This window comes from Magallana gigas, chromosome 6, assembly GCF_963853765.1.
Source record: "Magallana gigas chromosome 6, xbMagGiga1.1, whole genome shotgun sequence".
Taxonomy (NCBI): domain Eukaryota; kingdom Metazoa; phylum Mollusca; class Bivalvia; order Ostreida; family Ostreidae; genus Magallana; species Magallana gigas.
The window spans coordinates 9822814-9840392 of NC_088858.1; the positions used below are offsets into that span (position 1 = coordinate 9822814).

At 36.1% G+C, this 17579-nt stretch overlaps 2 protein-coding genes across 3 annotated transcripts; one reads left to right on the top strand and one right to left on the bottom strand.

Annotated features, from left to right (window-relative positions):
• Positions 1–970: 970 nt before the first annotated feature.
• On the bottom strand, positions 971–10277 carry LOC105345622 (BPTI/Kunitz domain-containing protein 4). Of its 2 annotated transcripts, none has more exons than XM_034470723.2 (5): positions 10185–10277; positions 6341–6526; positions 3832–3916; positions 2548–2808; positions 971–1574 (listed from the first exon to the last, which is right to left on the bottom strand). In XM_034470723.2, exons 1-5 carry the CDS (start codon positions 10260–10262, stop codon positions 1351–1353), a joined length of 834 nt encoding a protein of 277 aa, XP_034326614.2. In that variant the 5' UTR covers positions 10263–10277; the 3' UTR covers positions 971–1350. The 2 variants fall into 2 exon arrangements, with proteins under 2 accessions (XP_034326614.2, XP_034326615.2); XM_034470724.2 differs by lacking the exon at positions 10185–10277 and adding an exon at positions 6621–6764.
• A 5017-nt stretch (positions 10278–15294) lies between these two features.
• LOC105345623 (mitochondrial chaperone BCS1) lies at positions 15295–17449 on the top strand. The gene is made up of 4 exons (XM_011453817.4): positions 15295–16204; positions 16370–16525; positions 16861–16978; positions 17099–17449. Exons 1-4 carry the CDS (start codon positions 15472–15474, stop codon positions 17355–17357), a joined length of 1266 nt encoding a protein of 421 aa, XP_011452119.3. The 5' UTR covers positions 15295–15471; the 3' UTR covers positions 17358–17449.
• The last annotated feature ends 130 nt before the right edge of the window (positions 17450–17579 follow it).

Consider the following 17579-nt stretch of genomic DNA (forward strand, 5'->3'; position numbering starts at 1 on the left):
TCTGATTGGTTAAGACGCAGTTGATAATCTGTTCTATTACCCTCAGCGTTATCAACACCCTTGGCAACGGGTAACACAACGAATTGTTACATGCGCGTAAATTATGCGCGTACGGTTCGCCATAAGATTCACGTCATTTCTATATAAAAACAGAAAGTTTTCTTTGTACTTAGGACATTCAGTATAAAAAAATAAATAGTGCCTGTTTGGGAGGGTAAGAGTTGAAATTGACACCCCTCGAAAACCATTGTCAACCTCCGCAAAGCGGAGGTTGACAATGGTTTTCGAGGGGTGTTAATTTCAACTCTTACCCTCCCAAACAGGCACTATTTATATAATGTAATCCGAAATAACTAGCGTTTTCCTGGCTTTTTAAAATAGTTTTGATATTTTCCTGGCAAGTAAAATATCCATATCGTTAAAAGAGCCTGGAAATCGTAAGATATTTTGGACTACATATTATGTTGAAAGAAGAGTATACAAATAACGACAAATTTAATGCTTTATTGTAATTTTAAGAAATATCAGACGACTTTAAGTATTTTCAGTAAGTTGATCATTATCTACATGTATACACTTTTCTACCCATTTGGTTAGCGACGCTTTCTAAGATGTGTTACTATGTAAAATATTTAAACTCAACACTATGCCAACAGATAATATTTGATGGGAAAGTATCGGAGCACCGTCGGTCATGACCTTTCACAAAGCTGTCAACAGGTGTCATTGTTTTCTAACCCTCGTCCTCGCGTAAAAAAATATCTCCTTTTTACATAACATACAATAGAAGTTAAGCTTGTCTTTGCCGGGAATAAGATTCTAATTGGTATCATTACAGGCTGACAGCGAGAATTATTGTAATTCATTTCCTTTTAAGTGGCATCGTGTTTTTTTTATCGAGTTTCTCTGTTGTTTACCTTTCACCCGGTGTTAAATTGACGTTTAAACGGCCATAAATACCAAGACAACAAGGAGTTTGTACATTTTATTGTCAACATTTTAAAAACCTTAGAAAACATGAATCATAAAAAAATAACATGGCTGTAAAAAACAATCTCTTCATTCGAACGAAAACTGAAGAATTAAGTTCGATGTGGTTAATTTTAGTCTTAGTCGTAGAACCTACAAAAGATTCCGTGTTATATGCGGACCCGCCGCTTGTAACCGTGTCCTCTAGATAACACTGAATGCTGCATTTATGGGGTGATGAAGGAAGTCATCATCGTAAGTACTCACGGGAACCTGGGCTCATTCAAGTCTACCGGTGCACACTCCTGAATTGTAAAGACTTGTAATGCAAACGCCCTTCTTTACAGGGGTACTATTTCAGACTTGCAGCGGAAAGTTCATTCATCCAAGTTTCTTCCCTTTCCTGCGGCGCACGCATTGAGATTTGCATTCCAGTCGCTTTTGGAAGTTGTTTCCGGGTCGCGGACATCCCTTGATTTTCACGCACTTGTTTTTAATGACGTCATATACCCATCGCCGACGTAGTTTTCCAAAGCAAACCACGTGCACATTCTCGACCGGAAGTAAGCAGGTTTCGTTCCTTGGTCTTGATTTTCTCGACTTGCCTGTAAACAATCAAATGCACGTTTTATAATTAAGAAATGCAAGAATCTAAAGTATATCTTGTTTTTGCTATATCATTCTTCCAGTTTTCATTCAATAAGATTTTAGAAAATGTCCTTGAAAAGCTAAGTATCCATTCGTCATGCACCCCATGAACCAATAAATACCATTAAGCTTTTAATCACTAAAGGAGAGCGATGCAGTTTTTGCTGACAATTTATTCAACCTTTATGAGGCTTTGGGGTGGGTTGGGGGATCAATCTTCCCTTTTTTGAGTGGCCTCATTCGGATACTTAAATAAATTGTTTAGTGATGTTTGTCAAATAACACCAACAATTTACCTTGGGGACGTTGTTGCAAACAAGAGAAATTTATTGCATAATTCCGAGTCTGACCGAAGCAAGCGCTCGAATAATTCAAAAAATGTACTTAAACAGCAGAAGAAGAATGTTTATCCGTGGACGTTATTGGTAGTGGACATTGCGTGTGGGTAACTCCATTGTTCTCCTACATTCCTGTCCGGACTCGAGGACCATTACACCTACATTATATCTTGTAATCGCTCTCGCTGCATTAAAAAATACCACGTGGGTGTACGAGAGTAACTCGACCTTGATACTTGTTTACGATTCAACATTATCATTCCATCTGAAAGATAACGTTGGGTTTTTAGAAGGACATCCAATCTTGTTTTAGATAGCCCCATCGAATAAAAACAGGTTTTGGGGGGATTATTTAAACTTAAACTTAGTAACGAAACATAATATATTATGCACTCATTCCACCATTCTTGCAAACTTGGTTTTGTAAATTGTGAGTACGTGGTAGGTCGATATTTGATATTTCAAAAACAATTCTGCAGTAAATGACACTGTGTTGTGTTCTTATCAAGTACCGGTATCTCTATTCCAGAATTATATAATTGATTTACAAGCAGACTATCTTTGAGAGAAAGCCTTCCAGAGGAACAAGTACCTTTATATGCCGTGATGCACGTCTCTTTGCACGTTCTCTTTTTGTCAAAGTTGTTTCCGGGCTTCCTGCATCCCCAAAATCGAACACACCTTCCTTTTGTTACGTCAAACATGTAGCGGCGCGTTCGTTTGGGACAATTGAATACATCGTGGGACAGAGGTTGTCTGCAAGTGTCTGCGTTCGTTTTGAGGAAGTTACTGATATCAAACGAAGCTTCTTCTTGTTGCTTAAGTGGCAAGATACTTTTCTCGGGTCTCAGGTCTAAAAAAAAAAATTAACAGGAATAATTATACATGCAATAAACCAGCATAGATTAAACATCTTGTATAAGTTAATCAAACTAATCCTTTAAGATTTTTATCTATATATTCCAAGTATAAGTATATATATCTATTGGTGTGAAGGTCGCACACAGTGGAATGCAAATTATTAGGAAGCAATTTGTACAGAAAGCACTGTAGTTGTTCATTTTTATCAAAAAATCTGCAAATAGCTTTTCAATTCCTAAGAGTGCAAAGCAATGGCTGTCAGAGAAATTCTTTCATGTCAGGGTAAATTCAATGAGATTCCAAAGTGTATTGCGGTTTTTTAATATATGTGTTTTCATAACAAGATAATTGGAATCAGTTATTCTGCCGAATTGAGTGCTGTTGTATATAACTGTTTCAAATTAGACCTACGTGGAGATCTATATTTATATTGATAATGTTCGCGTTAGCTATGATTATTTAAGACAGTTTGAATACATTAGTGCATTCTGTGATGAATACAGCACGCGTAACCCAATTTTCTCTTCCTTTTATTTTTTTTTTAACTTCCTTTACCGAAATTTTTATAAACACAAAAACCCCGTTCATTAATGATTTCAAAATAGACTCAATTTTTCTTCCCAGATCTGAACTTACTATAATTTTGTTCTTTGTTGTACACAGAGCTTCGACCTAGTGCTTTGATGATATCGTTCATACGCGATGCAAGCGCTTTTAAACTACTACACATCTTACAGACTTCTTATTTACAGGACGGTGCTACTAGCAAACCGGCGCCCCAGATCATCGCCCACCCCCAAGATGAAAAAGGAACATCTTGTCTCCGTTGGTAGTTTCCCAGCTCGGCTCTAATATCAAACCTATATTAGCATGACAATCATAACTGTCTAAGTTTGAGGGACATTCGGTATCAATGCATTGTGCGTGTTCGGTTTTGGTTTGACATCATCTTAACGGCTTTACTTTTTCTTCTTTCCAAATTGTACTTCGTCCTGTGTAGAAAATGTCTACATACCTTTGCAAGAAGCATCAAGTCTGCATTCTCCATTCTCACATGACTTGGCGATCACGCACGAGGTTCCCCCAAAGCAGAAAATATTCTAGGAAGAAAAGAAAGGGAAACTTTGGTTTCAAAGTGAAATGCATCTCGTTCACCAGAGCACCTACTTTTTGTGAAACAGTGCCTATCTGGTTTTGCATGAGAAATAGTTTTATTTAGCGTCAAGGTATTTTGCGGTTAGAAACAACATGTACAGTAATTATAGCCTGACATCAGATATCTAAAGATCTGCAGAACCATTATAATTTGGTCGAGATCAGCCATCCTATTTTCAATAACCTTATTTTTCAAGGCCAAGTGTCTATCATTCGAAGTGTTTTTCAGAACTTTGTTTTACAAAATTAACTGAAATATCTATTTCAACTATAAATAGTGGAAATATCCTTGTGAGGGTGAAAAAACAAACTGCTGTGTGATATGTGTTCTGTCTCGCTCAATATCTTATCACATTTATCATTGAAACATTCTAATAGCTTCTTTGAAGTGATCTGTGCGCGCTGCGGCCTTGAGAGGATAAAAAATAATAAACCTATTATTGTCATTTTCCAGCTGTGTAGCGCGGAAGCATTTTTCGCGCAAACCGCGGAATGTGTGACACGTTCATTAACGTTTTGCCACAACCATGAATTTGGGCTGTAAACATTTTTTTTTTCAAAATACCACCGTTTGGCATTTTTATGGAAACTCGATAGAAGGGGGGAAGACCGTGGCAAAGACAACGTTTGTGCCTCGTTCCTTGTCTATTTACGTTCCTCACGGCTCTCGTGGACGTTCATGATCTCTCATGATCTTGGAGAAAAAGAACGTCCCCCAGTCTACAGTCAGGCGCCAAATGTCGTGGCGCGCGACTAAATTATGGATCATAATCCGTCGACTTTTTTTGTCAGCGAATGACGAGAAGGTCGATGATTTAGTACAGCAATAACTATATACAATAGTAATTTTTCTTTCGATTATCATTAGTCTTCTTAACGTTCCGTTCTTGGGGCATTGGATGGTATGTACATGTACAAGTTATGTATGCGTATGAACAGTTAGATATTTTGTAACTCTTATATGTATACGCAAGATTAATGGCGTTAATCGAAGAGAATATAATCCATTTAAAACGACGGCTAAAGAATTCAAATTAACGTTGTAAAAGTATCCCCTTACTAACAAGGCGACACCGTGTGGCATTGACCCGACAGGCATAGAATGAAGTGGTAAACAATAACACCAGGCCAAAAGGCCAGGGGAAAGAGAGGCTGAAAAATGAGATGTTTGTTTGTGTCTGTGGACGCCGCGATCAGGACAAGGAGCTCCCTAAATGTCATCCATTACACAGTTTTCTATCTACATCTACGTAGGTCGTCCCTCATTGATGGTCATCGGTGTTTATCTGAATATAATGTAAACATTCCACATAACCAGGGGATGTTGGAGGAGATAGACCCCTGGAGAATCCCATATCCACCCCACCCCCACCTTAGCCACCCTCTCCCGCCTATTTATAGTCTTTTAAAAATTGCATCAGAATACAAAGAGGTAACGAGATTCGGTGAAAATTGCGCAACATTTAGAAGAAAATAAAATTACGTTATCTGAAAGATGCGCCTGCTTTAGTTCTCGATTGGTCACTTCCTTTTCTCTCTATCCACGCTACGATTATTTTCTCTGACTCACAGTCATATGGAAGCTGAGAGGAAAGGGATAAAAACTCTAGCGGGGGCGACCAATGCTAATGTGAGTAATAATACAAATTCCTCGAATTAAGCCATCGCCGCCGAGGTTTCGTCGGAGCATTGCTGCCGCGGAATTCCCAGTTTTGTTTTGATACCCTTGATTTAGGAAGTTATTTGTTTAAAGTAATTCATTTGAATGAATTCCAAGTGATAAATATTCTTCTTCATTCTAAACCTACGATGTTATTCTAGCAAAGATCTATCGAGTATAGGGTGTTACTCATCTTGGGCGAGGAACGGATGACTCGTGTAACTCAAATGGCTTTCTGTATGCCGTCAAATGTTAAAAATATCCCCAGTAATTGCACAACAGCTTGTCAAACAAAAGATATTGAACAGACAACCGGATACCGAAGAACATAAAACATTTGAACTATTGTCGATTTAGAATCCGGGTGGGACCTCGATGATCAATTCAATGATTCAATGCAATTAATGCTTCTGTTTCCAGTTATTTCCATGTTTATAGTACACAAAACCTTCGCCATGCAGAAATATGCTGTTATACGAAAAATGACAACGCTTACTCAAGCCACGGTTTCGGACTCAAAGTACATGGCCATAATTCGAACAACACTAACATTTGTTACATAGGTCGAAATAACAAGATGTGAAAGGTTCACAAAACAATCAGTAGGTATACAAACCAAAAGAAATTAATTGATTTTGTATAGATAAATAAAACTGGCCTATGAATTAACTTAAATGTGAAGAATGTAGTAAATAATGGTTTCACTCACCCTACACGGATCGTTGCAACTACAGATAAGGTTGCCTTCAATGTCCGTGTCATATCCATAATCACAGTTTAGTTTACATTGGGTCCTTGATCCCTCTTCCCCGGGGTTTAGTGACAGTCCTGACCCCCAGACGAAGTCCCTCTGGGGTATGGTCAGAACCATGCTTCCCAGAGCTGGAACGAGCACCTGCAAAGTAAACGTAATTCTCAGTGCATACTGTTGCACGCACTACCTGCATATCGACCTGTGCGTAGGCAAAAATATGCAGTTATGTACTTACCATCGCGCAATTCAGGAAGAAAATATTGTTAAACTCTTTCAAACTGATCATTTTTATTCTTTTCTTTTTAACAAGACTACAATCTAGAAAGATATTTTTGTGTATTACAGCTGTAGTAGTTTTTTTTCCTATAAATACCAGTCATTAGTCTTGTGACACCTTGACCGCCTAGGCCACGCCTCCTGAGGGAAAACCGATTCATAAAATACTGATACACTTGCAATTTTCTCACCGTAAACACGCCTCCTGAATTCTGATTGGTCCTCTAATGCATCTGCTCGTGATTAATGCCGCTTTTCGTTGATTCATAGTAACACGGTAGTAAATAGTTATCTGGATGCTTAGAATAGATCAAGCCGGGAATTTGTAGCATTCCTAAGAATGTGCAGAGCTTAAAACGTCAATATCCAACTACAGATAAATTAGCGTGCCGATAACAAGTCATCAATGAGGGGCCAGAAATCGACTGCACCCTATTCATACCACGAATAACTGCGCGAATTCGGTACACATTATTAATGGTCAACAATTCTGTCTCCGTTTGTCGGCATGCTGTATGAACATTGAAAGCAAATATCAAAGAAGTAAACCAATAATAGTCTCTCCAAATATTTGATTTAAATTATTTGATACTTGAAAGATTTTGCGTTTGGTTTTTTGGGGTATTTTTGTAATATTGCTATATCATTCATACGTAGCATAAATGAATATCAATTGTATTTGATAAAAACGTTTACAAGTGAGTGAACTATTTTATCAAAGTCCCACGTATTTTATACATTTACATCAGAAATATTTATATCAACTGATAATGCATGTTAAACAAACATACAGATTTTTTAACCTATGAGTCATTATTAGACAAAACAATGATAGTCTTTAGTACATGCGTGAAATAAACTTTGTAAAATATTAAAAGTGGTTCAATGGTTTCCTAGATGTGATTTGTACATCGTTATTTTCTATCGCAAGATTACTTCCAATCGCCTTCATTTCTGACCTTTTTTGTTACGTCATTACAAACATGACTGTCAGTGTGAATCATTTATTAAATATTTCTCATTAAACATGAAAAATTAATTATATAAAGGAAAACAAATTGAAATTACATCATTCGAAACATGACAACGTTTCCCTCTTTTCTTTTCTTTTTTTTTTTTCTTTTTTTTTTTTTTTTTTTGCCGTGATGAACAAGTAAACAGGTATCGGTAGCGTGTGGTTCCGACAGTCTTTAATTAGCGGCATATTATTTCAAGGTGAAGTCATTAACCGGCCATCATTAATAGTTTTTATATATCTTTTTAAACCCTCCCTTTTAGCTTATCCGTTTCCAAGAGTCATTAACCGACTTGGTCCGCCATGTTTTTCTTCCCCTCTATTTTTATGATATCTAAGTTAGTCGTTCAAAAAATTAAATAATTCTGAAGATGAAAAAATTGTTCATACTTTGAAAATTTTCAAAGAATTTCATATCAGGTATCACATTAATTTGACAACCCGTCCAACTCACCCCAGCAGTTTCCAGTTTCCGACTACATGTTAGCCGGGGAGGGGGAGTATCATATGAACCGAGTACTTTGGTAGTTGTGGGGGCATGCATGAGATATAGTATATAGTATATAGTATATAGGGACTTAGTGTACACGGAACAGGAAAGAATGCATGTTGCTGCAGCAGGAGGGAATCAGAAAAAGGAGTATTATTATTTGTTAAAGACATTCATAGGTCAAGGGCCGCTTGCTTGGAAATTGAAGGGGGTTAAATTTTGATAATTTAATGAGTTGGTATACTATTAAGAAACCGCTGGTTATCATAAATTGCCGAATCGGAAGTGCGTTGGCGTATGAATGCACATTCTCTTTTGTGTCCCAGAAGAGTCTCTTATGTAACATCTTAATAAGAATCGGAAATATCAACTCTAGCAGCATGCATCATTTTCTATTAAAAACGTGGAGTTCTGGTATTTGACCGTTCACTCGCGCCTTCGTCGTATCTACGAAGATATTTCCGTACAATTGTGATGTCAATTCGGCTCTCCATTCATACAACCCCGGAACAGGCCAATGCTTTTCGATGCCATATTTGGCCGTTGTGGCACTTATGCGGCGTTTTTCCTTTGATGACTGGTGTACAATAATTTCCAATACTTGTCTTTCACCCGAGTAGGCGTGGCTTATTACCGTACAATAACTTTAGAATTTACAAGTTATTGTACTGTATGAAAGAAGGCATGGTGATAGTACCGTACAATAATTTTTGAATTATTGTACAGTGAAAAAAGAAGAAGCAAACTTCCACAAAACTTATGCTTTAATCAATTTCAAAACAACTCTAAACTCAAATTCTTCTGCATAAACACCCGAACTGCTGCTGAACGTCCTTGTGTAATTTTTAAGACAGACAACATTAAATTCAACAACGAAAATGAAAAAAAAAATACGTTTCGTTTAGTTTTACGACCTATCTGGCTACTAACTATACTTTAAAACTGAAACGTAACGTTGCAGTTTTTAAATTATCCAAACGGGAATTTAGGCCTCTTGCTCATGGGCTCCTCTTCACTATGGACAGTTGCAGATGTTTCCGGAAAAACGGAACACTCGGAGATGATCCAATCCTGTTTCGTACTCTGCAAGCGTCTACGTAACGCTCATGTTCAGTAATCCGTCGAAAGCTTCCATTTCGTCACAAACTTGAGATGATGTCAAGTCGTCGATCTTTTCAATTTTGAATTCATCCTCAAGGAAATCTACGTCCATCTGTCAAAGCGGTCCAAACTGAAATGCTGCGCGAAAAATGCAGCTCGTGAAAGTAGGCGTGCCACAAATCATTTGCTGGACCAATCGTCATACAATAATTGCTGTATCTTTAAATGAAACGGGGTCGTGACCTCGTGCCCTTGCGGGCACTCGTCACGCCTCCGTTTCATTTCTAGATACAGCAATTATTGTATGACTATTAGTCCAACAAATATAACTCATTGTTTCGTATTTTCTCTTTTAAAAAACCATTAACTATTTTTATCCGAACAAAGTGTGACTTTGTTGTCAAAGACCAAAAATATCGAATAGAGCTTGAAGTGTGTTTAATCCTACAAAAGGCCAGCGTTTATTTATCAAAACAGCTCAAAATATATATTCTAATCTAGTGTTCATTTTCTCTACTCACTCCATATAGTTTTAAACACAAATTTGGTTCACCACGAATATCCAGTTACATTTATTACGTAATTTTTTAATTGAAATCATTGGAAGGCTTCAAATTAAAGATCTAACCCGTAATTGCATATACACCCAAGTATTTCTTTTGAGAAGTGCATGGGCGTAGTCTACATTTACAAGAATAAGTACGCCAGAGAGCGCTACGGTCACCAAAGAGCGCCACGGTCACACGAGGACAATGCCCACGACTTCCTAGGTATTCTCTAAGTCTCAATCAATGCAAAAATGACAAGACAGCAGATACAACGGATGAAAATCTACACCTCTGAATTGCATGTTATTAGAATCTGCAATAACACTATAAGCGATATGAAGTGTTAACACACTACACCTTCATACTTACTGTCGATGTGAAAGGGGAAAATCTATTTGAACCTGAGCTCCCGACACGAAATTGTCCGACAATATTCACTTCTGACATGTGTACATCTACAAAGAGTTAAAGTCTATTTATTACAACGTGTGTACTTGTAAACGTCATTGAAAAAAAGAATAAATGAAGGAATTTTGTTGGAAACAATATATACTTGACAGGCACGTAGCACCAGGTGGGGCCAGGGGGCCTGCCCCCCCCCCCCCCCGCACTTTTTCTTGCAGCAAATAATTTTTTAAAATTTACATATGAAAAATTGAATTATCATGGAGTTGCCCCCCCCCCACTTTTTCTGAAGGATGTAAAAAATTGATATGAAAATAAGGAAATTAGGATTGAAATTGAAGTTATATACTACGCCAGCCCCCCCCCCCCCCAACCCCGTCTTATTTCCCCTTTTTTCTTTTTTCTTTTTTGGCTTGTCAAGATTCTTTGGATGAGTCTGCCCCCCCCCCCTCACTTTCAAAAGCGATTGCTACGTGCCTGGCCTCAGGATCATGAAGTAATCTTAGACTTAAGTCAAAAATTGTATACTCTCTTAATGTCTCTAGATTGAAAACACTGACAAAATTGAAATGTTACTTAAATTGGCTTGATATAAATGTGTTAATTACAAATTTTGATCGTCATTTTATTATAAACAAAAATTTTATGGCTGACTGAAATTTTGTCTTAAGTCTGAAATTCCTTCATGATCCTGAGGCCTGCTTGAATGTTCTTCTATCGTATTAGGCATAAATCTCGGCAAAATATGGTCCGTAGTATGCATGTGATTATTTAAGACATTCTTAATATGAGCATTTATCAGTTATTTATCAGATTTCCTGTATTGTACCCTCGCTTAATATTCGTTACAACTACCAATGTCGTTCATAACTGTATAAATGCAAATTTTCTTTTGAATATTTAAACGTCTATAAAAAATCAATGCATAGTTCAGTACTTGGCAACATTTTTCAGTGATTACTGACACCGTTAATGTTACCGCTTTTCACGAAAAATTCATAACAGCAAAATACATTTCACAACGCCTTGTTTTATGATTTTTGTATTATTATTAATAAGGTGAATGATAAAGACAATTTCACCATGAGAAATGAATAATACCTAACATTTTTCTGAGTTGGGAATATCAAATTAAAAGTGCCTTGCTTAATATTTTGGACGCCTCACCCAACTAAAAAAATATTTCATCAATCATTCACGTTTATCCGGATTCCTCAGGCATCCGGAGAATTTGGTCGAGAACAATGGAATTTGGGAGAACGAGACTCCACTGTACACTGCATTACTGGATCTTATAATAGCATAGTAATTAATTCCCCCCCCCCCCCCCACCTCGATAAGTGAATCGATATTCTTGTTCGACCATGCATGTAAACTACACATACTAGTATTCTCTAAATTTTCAGACTGTTTGTTAGACATTGCCCGAGACTTAAGTTAATGATGGTGCTATTTGTATGGTTGACAGTAATCCTTTATTTTTAACGATGGATATTCGGCACCAGCATTAAAAATAACCTTCAAACCATTTCATAATGTTCTACGACGCATAAATGGGGATGGATAAAGTCATGAATACTTTACTACCCAATTTCAAGTAATAAAATGATAAACAAACAACTCTTCAAAATACCTTTTTCTACCATAGCTGCATGGTAAAAAGAAAACCTTTTTGAAAGTTATTTAATCTTAAATGCGGTATTTGGGATGTTAATGGCATTATTTATTGATAACACATAATTATAGTACATCAAGCACTAGTAAAATTACAGTTAATTAAATTTAAACGATGAAATTTTCGATTGAAACTTAAATGCGGTAAAAACCGTGTTTTATTTTAAGTTTTAAAGACAATCCACCCAACTATTTGGATGAGCGTACAGAAATGAACACCCTCTTTTAATGATCCTGTCCTATTGCTCTGACATCAGTTTGTACAGATCTTATTCGGTACAGCATCACAACGCCCTGTGTTCCCAATGGGGAATACATGACGGCTTTGCATGCTTTATAGAGTAAGATACTTATTGCACAGTGCAATAAGCTTAATGGCTTCCAGCTTCCCACGCTGTGGGCCCCAGGGGTACAGCCTCTAAAATGTCAAGGGCAGCGTACACACTCTGCATAACTAAACAATAAAGGGAGAAAATATGGTCTGAGTTTTATACACGCGATTGCTAAACTTAATGAATATAGATACGTCATCTTCTGTGTGCTTGGTATGCTCCAGGGTGTAAAAATAGTGTACAACAAAGGACAACAAAGAGTGTAAACAACAGCAACGTGTACAAACAATCAATGGGCTTCTACCATCAAAGACGTAGACGCTACATACATTCATGTTACCTTATCACTAGGTAGACATTGTAACTTTATCATTCAGTGAACACTGTTACTTCATTACTAAGTGAACAATGTTACCCCGTTACTTAGTTAATATTATAACTTAAACACCCATGGAACATTGCAATTTCATCACTTATTGAACATAGTAACTTCATCATTCGGTGACCAATATTACCTCTTCACTCATTGAAAAGTGTAACTTCATCACCCAAAGGACGTTGTTGTGTTATCACTCAGTGAAATTGTAACTTCAACACTCAGTGAACAATGTAACTTCAACACTCAGTGAACGTTGTAATTTCATCATTCAGTGAACATTGTAACTTCAACACTCACTGAACAATGTAACTTCATCACTCAGCGAACAAAATAACTTCAACACTCAGTGAGCAATGCAACTTCATCACTCAGCGAACAATGCAACTTCAACAGTCAGTGAACAATGTAACTTCAACACTCAGTGAACAATGTAACCTCAACACTCACTGAACATTGTAACTTCAACACTTAGTGAACATTAAAGTTTCACAAATAGTGAACAATGTAATTTCATAACTCAGTAAACACTGTAACGCTATCGCACAGTAAAAATATAACTCCATCACTTAGTGAACATTGTGACTTCTTTACCCATGGAAAGGAATATTGTAACTTAATTCATCATTCATTAAACAAATTTACCTCATTACTAAGTGAACATTGCAACTTCATTAATCACTGAACATTGTAATTTCAACATTCAATGAGCATTGTAATTTCAACATTCATTGAACATTGTAATTTCTTCTTTCAGTGAATATTGTTACTTTATCACTCTTACAAATAATAATACAATATAAATAAATAAAACAGAATTCATATGGATGCAATAGTTATAGAAAAAATTCGTACTTCTTTATAATAAATGATTGCATTTTAGGTATACCTGAACATTATCCATGGTATGATGCTGTATAATGAGAATTAAGTTTATTTTACTTATGTATAGGCTTCTTCACGTCATACTGTCATGAACTAGTCAGAGTAGCACTTGGAATGGAAACAGTAAATAACTGTTTTATTATTGTTAGTCACTTGAGCTTGTTCACTTAATCGGAGGGGGAAGTAAAGCAAGAACTTAACTCAGTACTAGTTTTACTACAGTTGCACATGTAAGTCTTCTCTAACTGGTCTATTAATTTACAAATCGTGTCTCGTATTTTTTTCAGGAAACATAGCAAAATAATTTACTATGACAAAGGGGAATATTTATATCAAGGCAACCCATGCCCAAAATGTATCATTTTACGATGAACCGAAAACTGAAGTATTGCTTACCTTTTTTCAATAAACAACTTTAATTAAATCCATTCATGGGAGTAAATGATATATCATTGCAAGGTATTGTTTTTCCAGTAAGTAAAAAATCAATTAGTTAGAGAGTTGTGAGCACTTAACTCTAATTAAGAAAAGAGGTTCACCGCCTAAAACCAACACAAGAACGGATATTTTTGGAAAATATATGATTTAAATCTTGTGAAAATGATTAACGAGGGTAAAAGAATCATAATTTAGCTGAGATCCATGATGTTAGCGTGTTAGTATGGTGTAGGTTGTCCTTTTTTAACCGCCGACCACATTTTTCTATGGAGCAGGAATTTCTAATTATGACTCTTCTTTTAATAGCCAGTAACCTATATATACTATATTGTTTTGTATATCGATGTATTTTCAGAAAAAGGGAACTGTAAAAAAAATGGAGTATTTTTAATTAAAGGTGTCACTTATACACATAACACATTGGCAGGAATTACAGACCGACATTTTACATTGTATCCAAACTTATGTATTTTCACGCATCATGCAGGTGTGGATATTTTAAAAATTACATAAATAGTGTTTTAAAACTTTCATCTCAATATTTTTGCTAGGTTTATTCTAAATTTGCAAGAACATGCTGTATATAAACACAAGCATTTGAGAGCTCTATTTCTAGTTTTTTGAAAAATTATTTTAAGGTCAGCTTTTGTATGGTCAAATTTAGTACAGAAATGACTGATGCAAACTTTTCATCAGTACGTAATTATCATAAATGATGGACATGTGTATCAGAATATTGAGAAATATTCAAATAATATGTATATGCATATAAGTATTAAAAGGCTTTAGCATTACAAATCATAAAAAAAATCAAAATAATATAATTACACGAAAGTTTCGATTTTAGACTATTGGGTATCGCTCTGCGTAAAACTTAAAATATTAAGAAAATATACAGGTAATTTGTGTTATGACAAAGTACATTAATTCAATTAATGTTCTCAGATAAAGCAAGTACGATTAATTGTAAATCATATGTCCGAAACCCCCTCCTCCAATAATAAAATAAGTTGAGCATGATATACAATAGAATTTTGAAAATTCAGAAGTACAACTTACAATCATGTAATTAAATTTTATTTTTTTTTTTTATTTGAACATATTTTATTATGCAAATATACGTTTACATAAATGGATTAGGGAGCAGGCAATGCCTATATAAGCCTTCTCCTTTTATTTAATTATTGGCTCATTGGTATGGTTGACATTGTATGTACACTGTTTCTAAAAAAAAGATAGATTATCGGAACATAGTTGAAATTGAATTGAAAACTGAATTAAGAAATTCTAAGGAAACTATATGAAACTCCGCCAAAGAAAAAAGTAAGTTCTTTCTGCGAAACAACACCGATCAAATGAAAACCTCGGGATCGGTATACTTGGTTTACAATCAAATATGTCTGCGCCCATTTGTTACTCATGACACGGTGAAAGGCACCTTTTGTAAGAAATGGATTGATACAGCAGCGATCGATTTTAAGTTAAAAAAGACATATGGAGCATTTATATGTAACAGAATAACTGTGAAAACATTGAAATACGAAATATGCCACTTTCGGACTATATATCCTCTTTGGGAGATAACCCTTATTTTGGTGCTGGGTTTGGTCTGTTTGGAGTAGGTTTTGCAGCTTCCGTGCTCAGGAAAAGTGGTCAGTTTGGATTAATCTGGTTCAAGAGAAACTGCATGATTACTTTGGAGATTCCTAACAGAGACAAGAGTTACCATTGGTTACTGAATTGGATAACGGTTCACGGGACTCGGACCCACCACGTCAGTGTGGAAACGACCTTCAAGCAATCCGAGACTGGTCGTGTGTACACAAAGTTTGATCTCATCCCAAGCCCCGGGATCCACCTCTTCCGGTATAAAAACAACGTGATCAGAGTGGAAAGGTCTGTCGAAAAAAGTGCAGTGTCTTTACAGACTGGAAAACCTTACGAAAGTGTCACGATGACAGCATTGGGAATAAATAAAACCATGTTTTTAGATATTCTAGAGGAAGCAAGGGCTTTAGCCCTTGTTAGTGAGGAAGGAAGGACAGTTATGTATACCCCAATGGGGGCTGATTGGGTACCTTTTGGATATCCGAGGCGGAAACGACCAATTGAATCAGTTGTTTTAGACAAAGGAGTTTCTGAGAAAATGCTTAATGACATTAAAGAATTCATACAAAATCCTAAATGGTATTATGATCGTGGTATTCCGTACAGAAGAGGTTATCTCCTGTATGGCCCACCTGGGTGTGGAAAGAGTAGCTACATTACAGCACTGGCAGGTAAAATAAGTGTAAAAAAATTTCGCAGTTTATTTTTATATGTATTCTCAAAATGATCACCACACAGAAAGGATACTGGATGAACAATCTTTTTGTGGATAGTAGAATATTTATATACAAACTCAAGAAATTCCAAATGGTATGTATCAACTATAATTTTTACAGGTCAACTAGATTACAGCATATGTTTGATGAATTTAAATGATCGTGGGATGTCAGATGATCGCTTGAACCATCTTCTCACAACTGCTCCAGAACAAAGCATTATACTACTGGAAGATATAGATGCAGCTTTCCTCAACAGAGACCTTGCCAAAGAGAGTATGTTACTATGTATAAATCAAACTGCTGCATGCTATTCTAATTTTCAGACACTTGTCTTAAAATTTCTATATACAGACAATGAATCACTTATCACACATTATATATCAATGAAAACCTTGCAGTTGGCAAATAATCCATGTATGTCATGCAGCTGATAGATTTTACAAAGATGAAACATCTATGATGCTTTTAATTTGCGCACATCATTTTTTATGATTTAAAAATGATCAATAGTAAAATATCAATCACTTAAAGAAAAAATAAAACCTTAAAATCAGTATTACTAAGTGTCTGTTGTGCCCATATTTTACACTGCCGTTGTTAAATTACAGATCCTACAATGTATCAAGGAATGGGTCGACTAACACTCAGTGGTCTGTTGAATGCTCTAGATGGGGTAGCTTCAGCTGAAGCACGTATCATCTTTATGACTACAAACTACATTGAAAGGTAAAGTGGAAAAAGCATCCCAAAAACCATTTCAGTAATTTATATACCATTATGCAATGTATCAAATACATTCAAATACCTGTAGAATGCATGTAAATTAACATATTAATGTTTTGTTAGACTTGATGCTGCCCTCATAAGACCAGGAAGAGTGGATGTTAAGGAAATGATTGGTTATGCAACAGACTTCCAGTTAGAGAAAATGTTTACGAGGTTTTATCCGGAGGGAGGCGAAGAGGGTGGGAAGAAATTCTGTGCCCTGGTCAGACAGCACAACAAGCCAGTGACCGCGGCCCAGATCCAGGGGCTGTTCCTACAACACAAGGACAATCCTGAGGGAGCGCTCACAAACATAGAGCTGCTGTGGAAATCTTTATGAAAACTTCATGTATACTTGTATATTAGTGTTGATCAAAATAAATCTATGCTCAGTTTTTGAATAGTGAGAGTAATCTCATGTTATGATATGTACCAGAATATTACAAGTACCGGGTATATCTGTATTTTAATTATAAAACTTCAGGTAATGAAGCAGTGCTTGATTAAAATTTTCTTATCTAGCGATATTTAAAATACAGTAATGCTATCAACAATCTTTTTG

Excerpts from the sequence above, each read along its gene's own strand:
- LOC105345622 (XM_034470723.2), bottom strand. The coding sequence starts at position 10,262 with ATGTCAGAAGTGAATATTGTCGGACAATTTCGTGTCGGGAGCTCAGGT. Across the intron at positions 3,917-6,340 it reads GTTGCAACGATCCGTGTAGG|AATATTTTCTGCTTTGGGGG; the intron begins GTGAGTGAAACC and ends TTTTCTTCCTAG. Across the intron at positions 2,809-3,831 it reads ACTTGATGCTTCTTGCAAAG|ACCTGAGACCCGAGAAAAGT; the intron begins GTATGTAGACAT and ends TTTTTTTTTTAG.
- LOC105345623 (XM_011453817.4), top strand. The coding sequence starts at position 15,472 with ATGCCACTTTCGGACTATATATCCTCTTTGGGAGATAACCCTTATTTT. Across the intron at positions 16,205-16,369 it reads CTACATTACAGCACTGGCAG|GTCAACTAGATTACAGCATA; the intron begins GTAAAATAAGTG and ends TAATTTTTACAG. Across the intron at positions 16,979-17,098 it reads ACTACAAACTACATTGAAAG|ACTTGATGCTGCCCTCATAA; the intron begins GTAAAGTGGAAA and ends ATGTTTTGTTAG.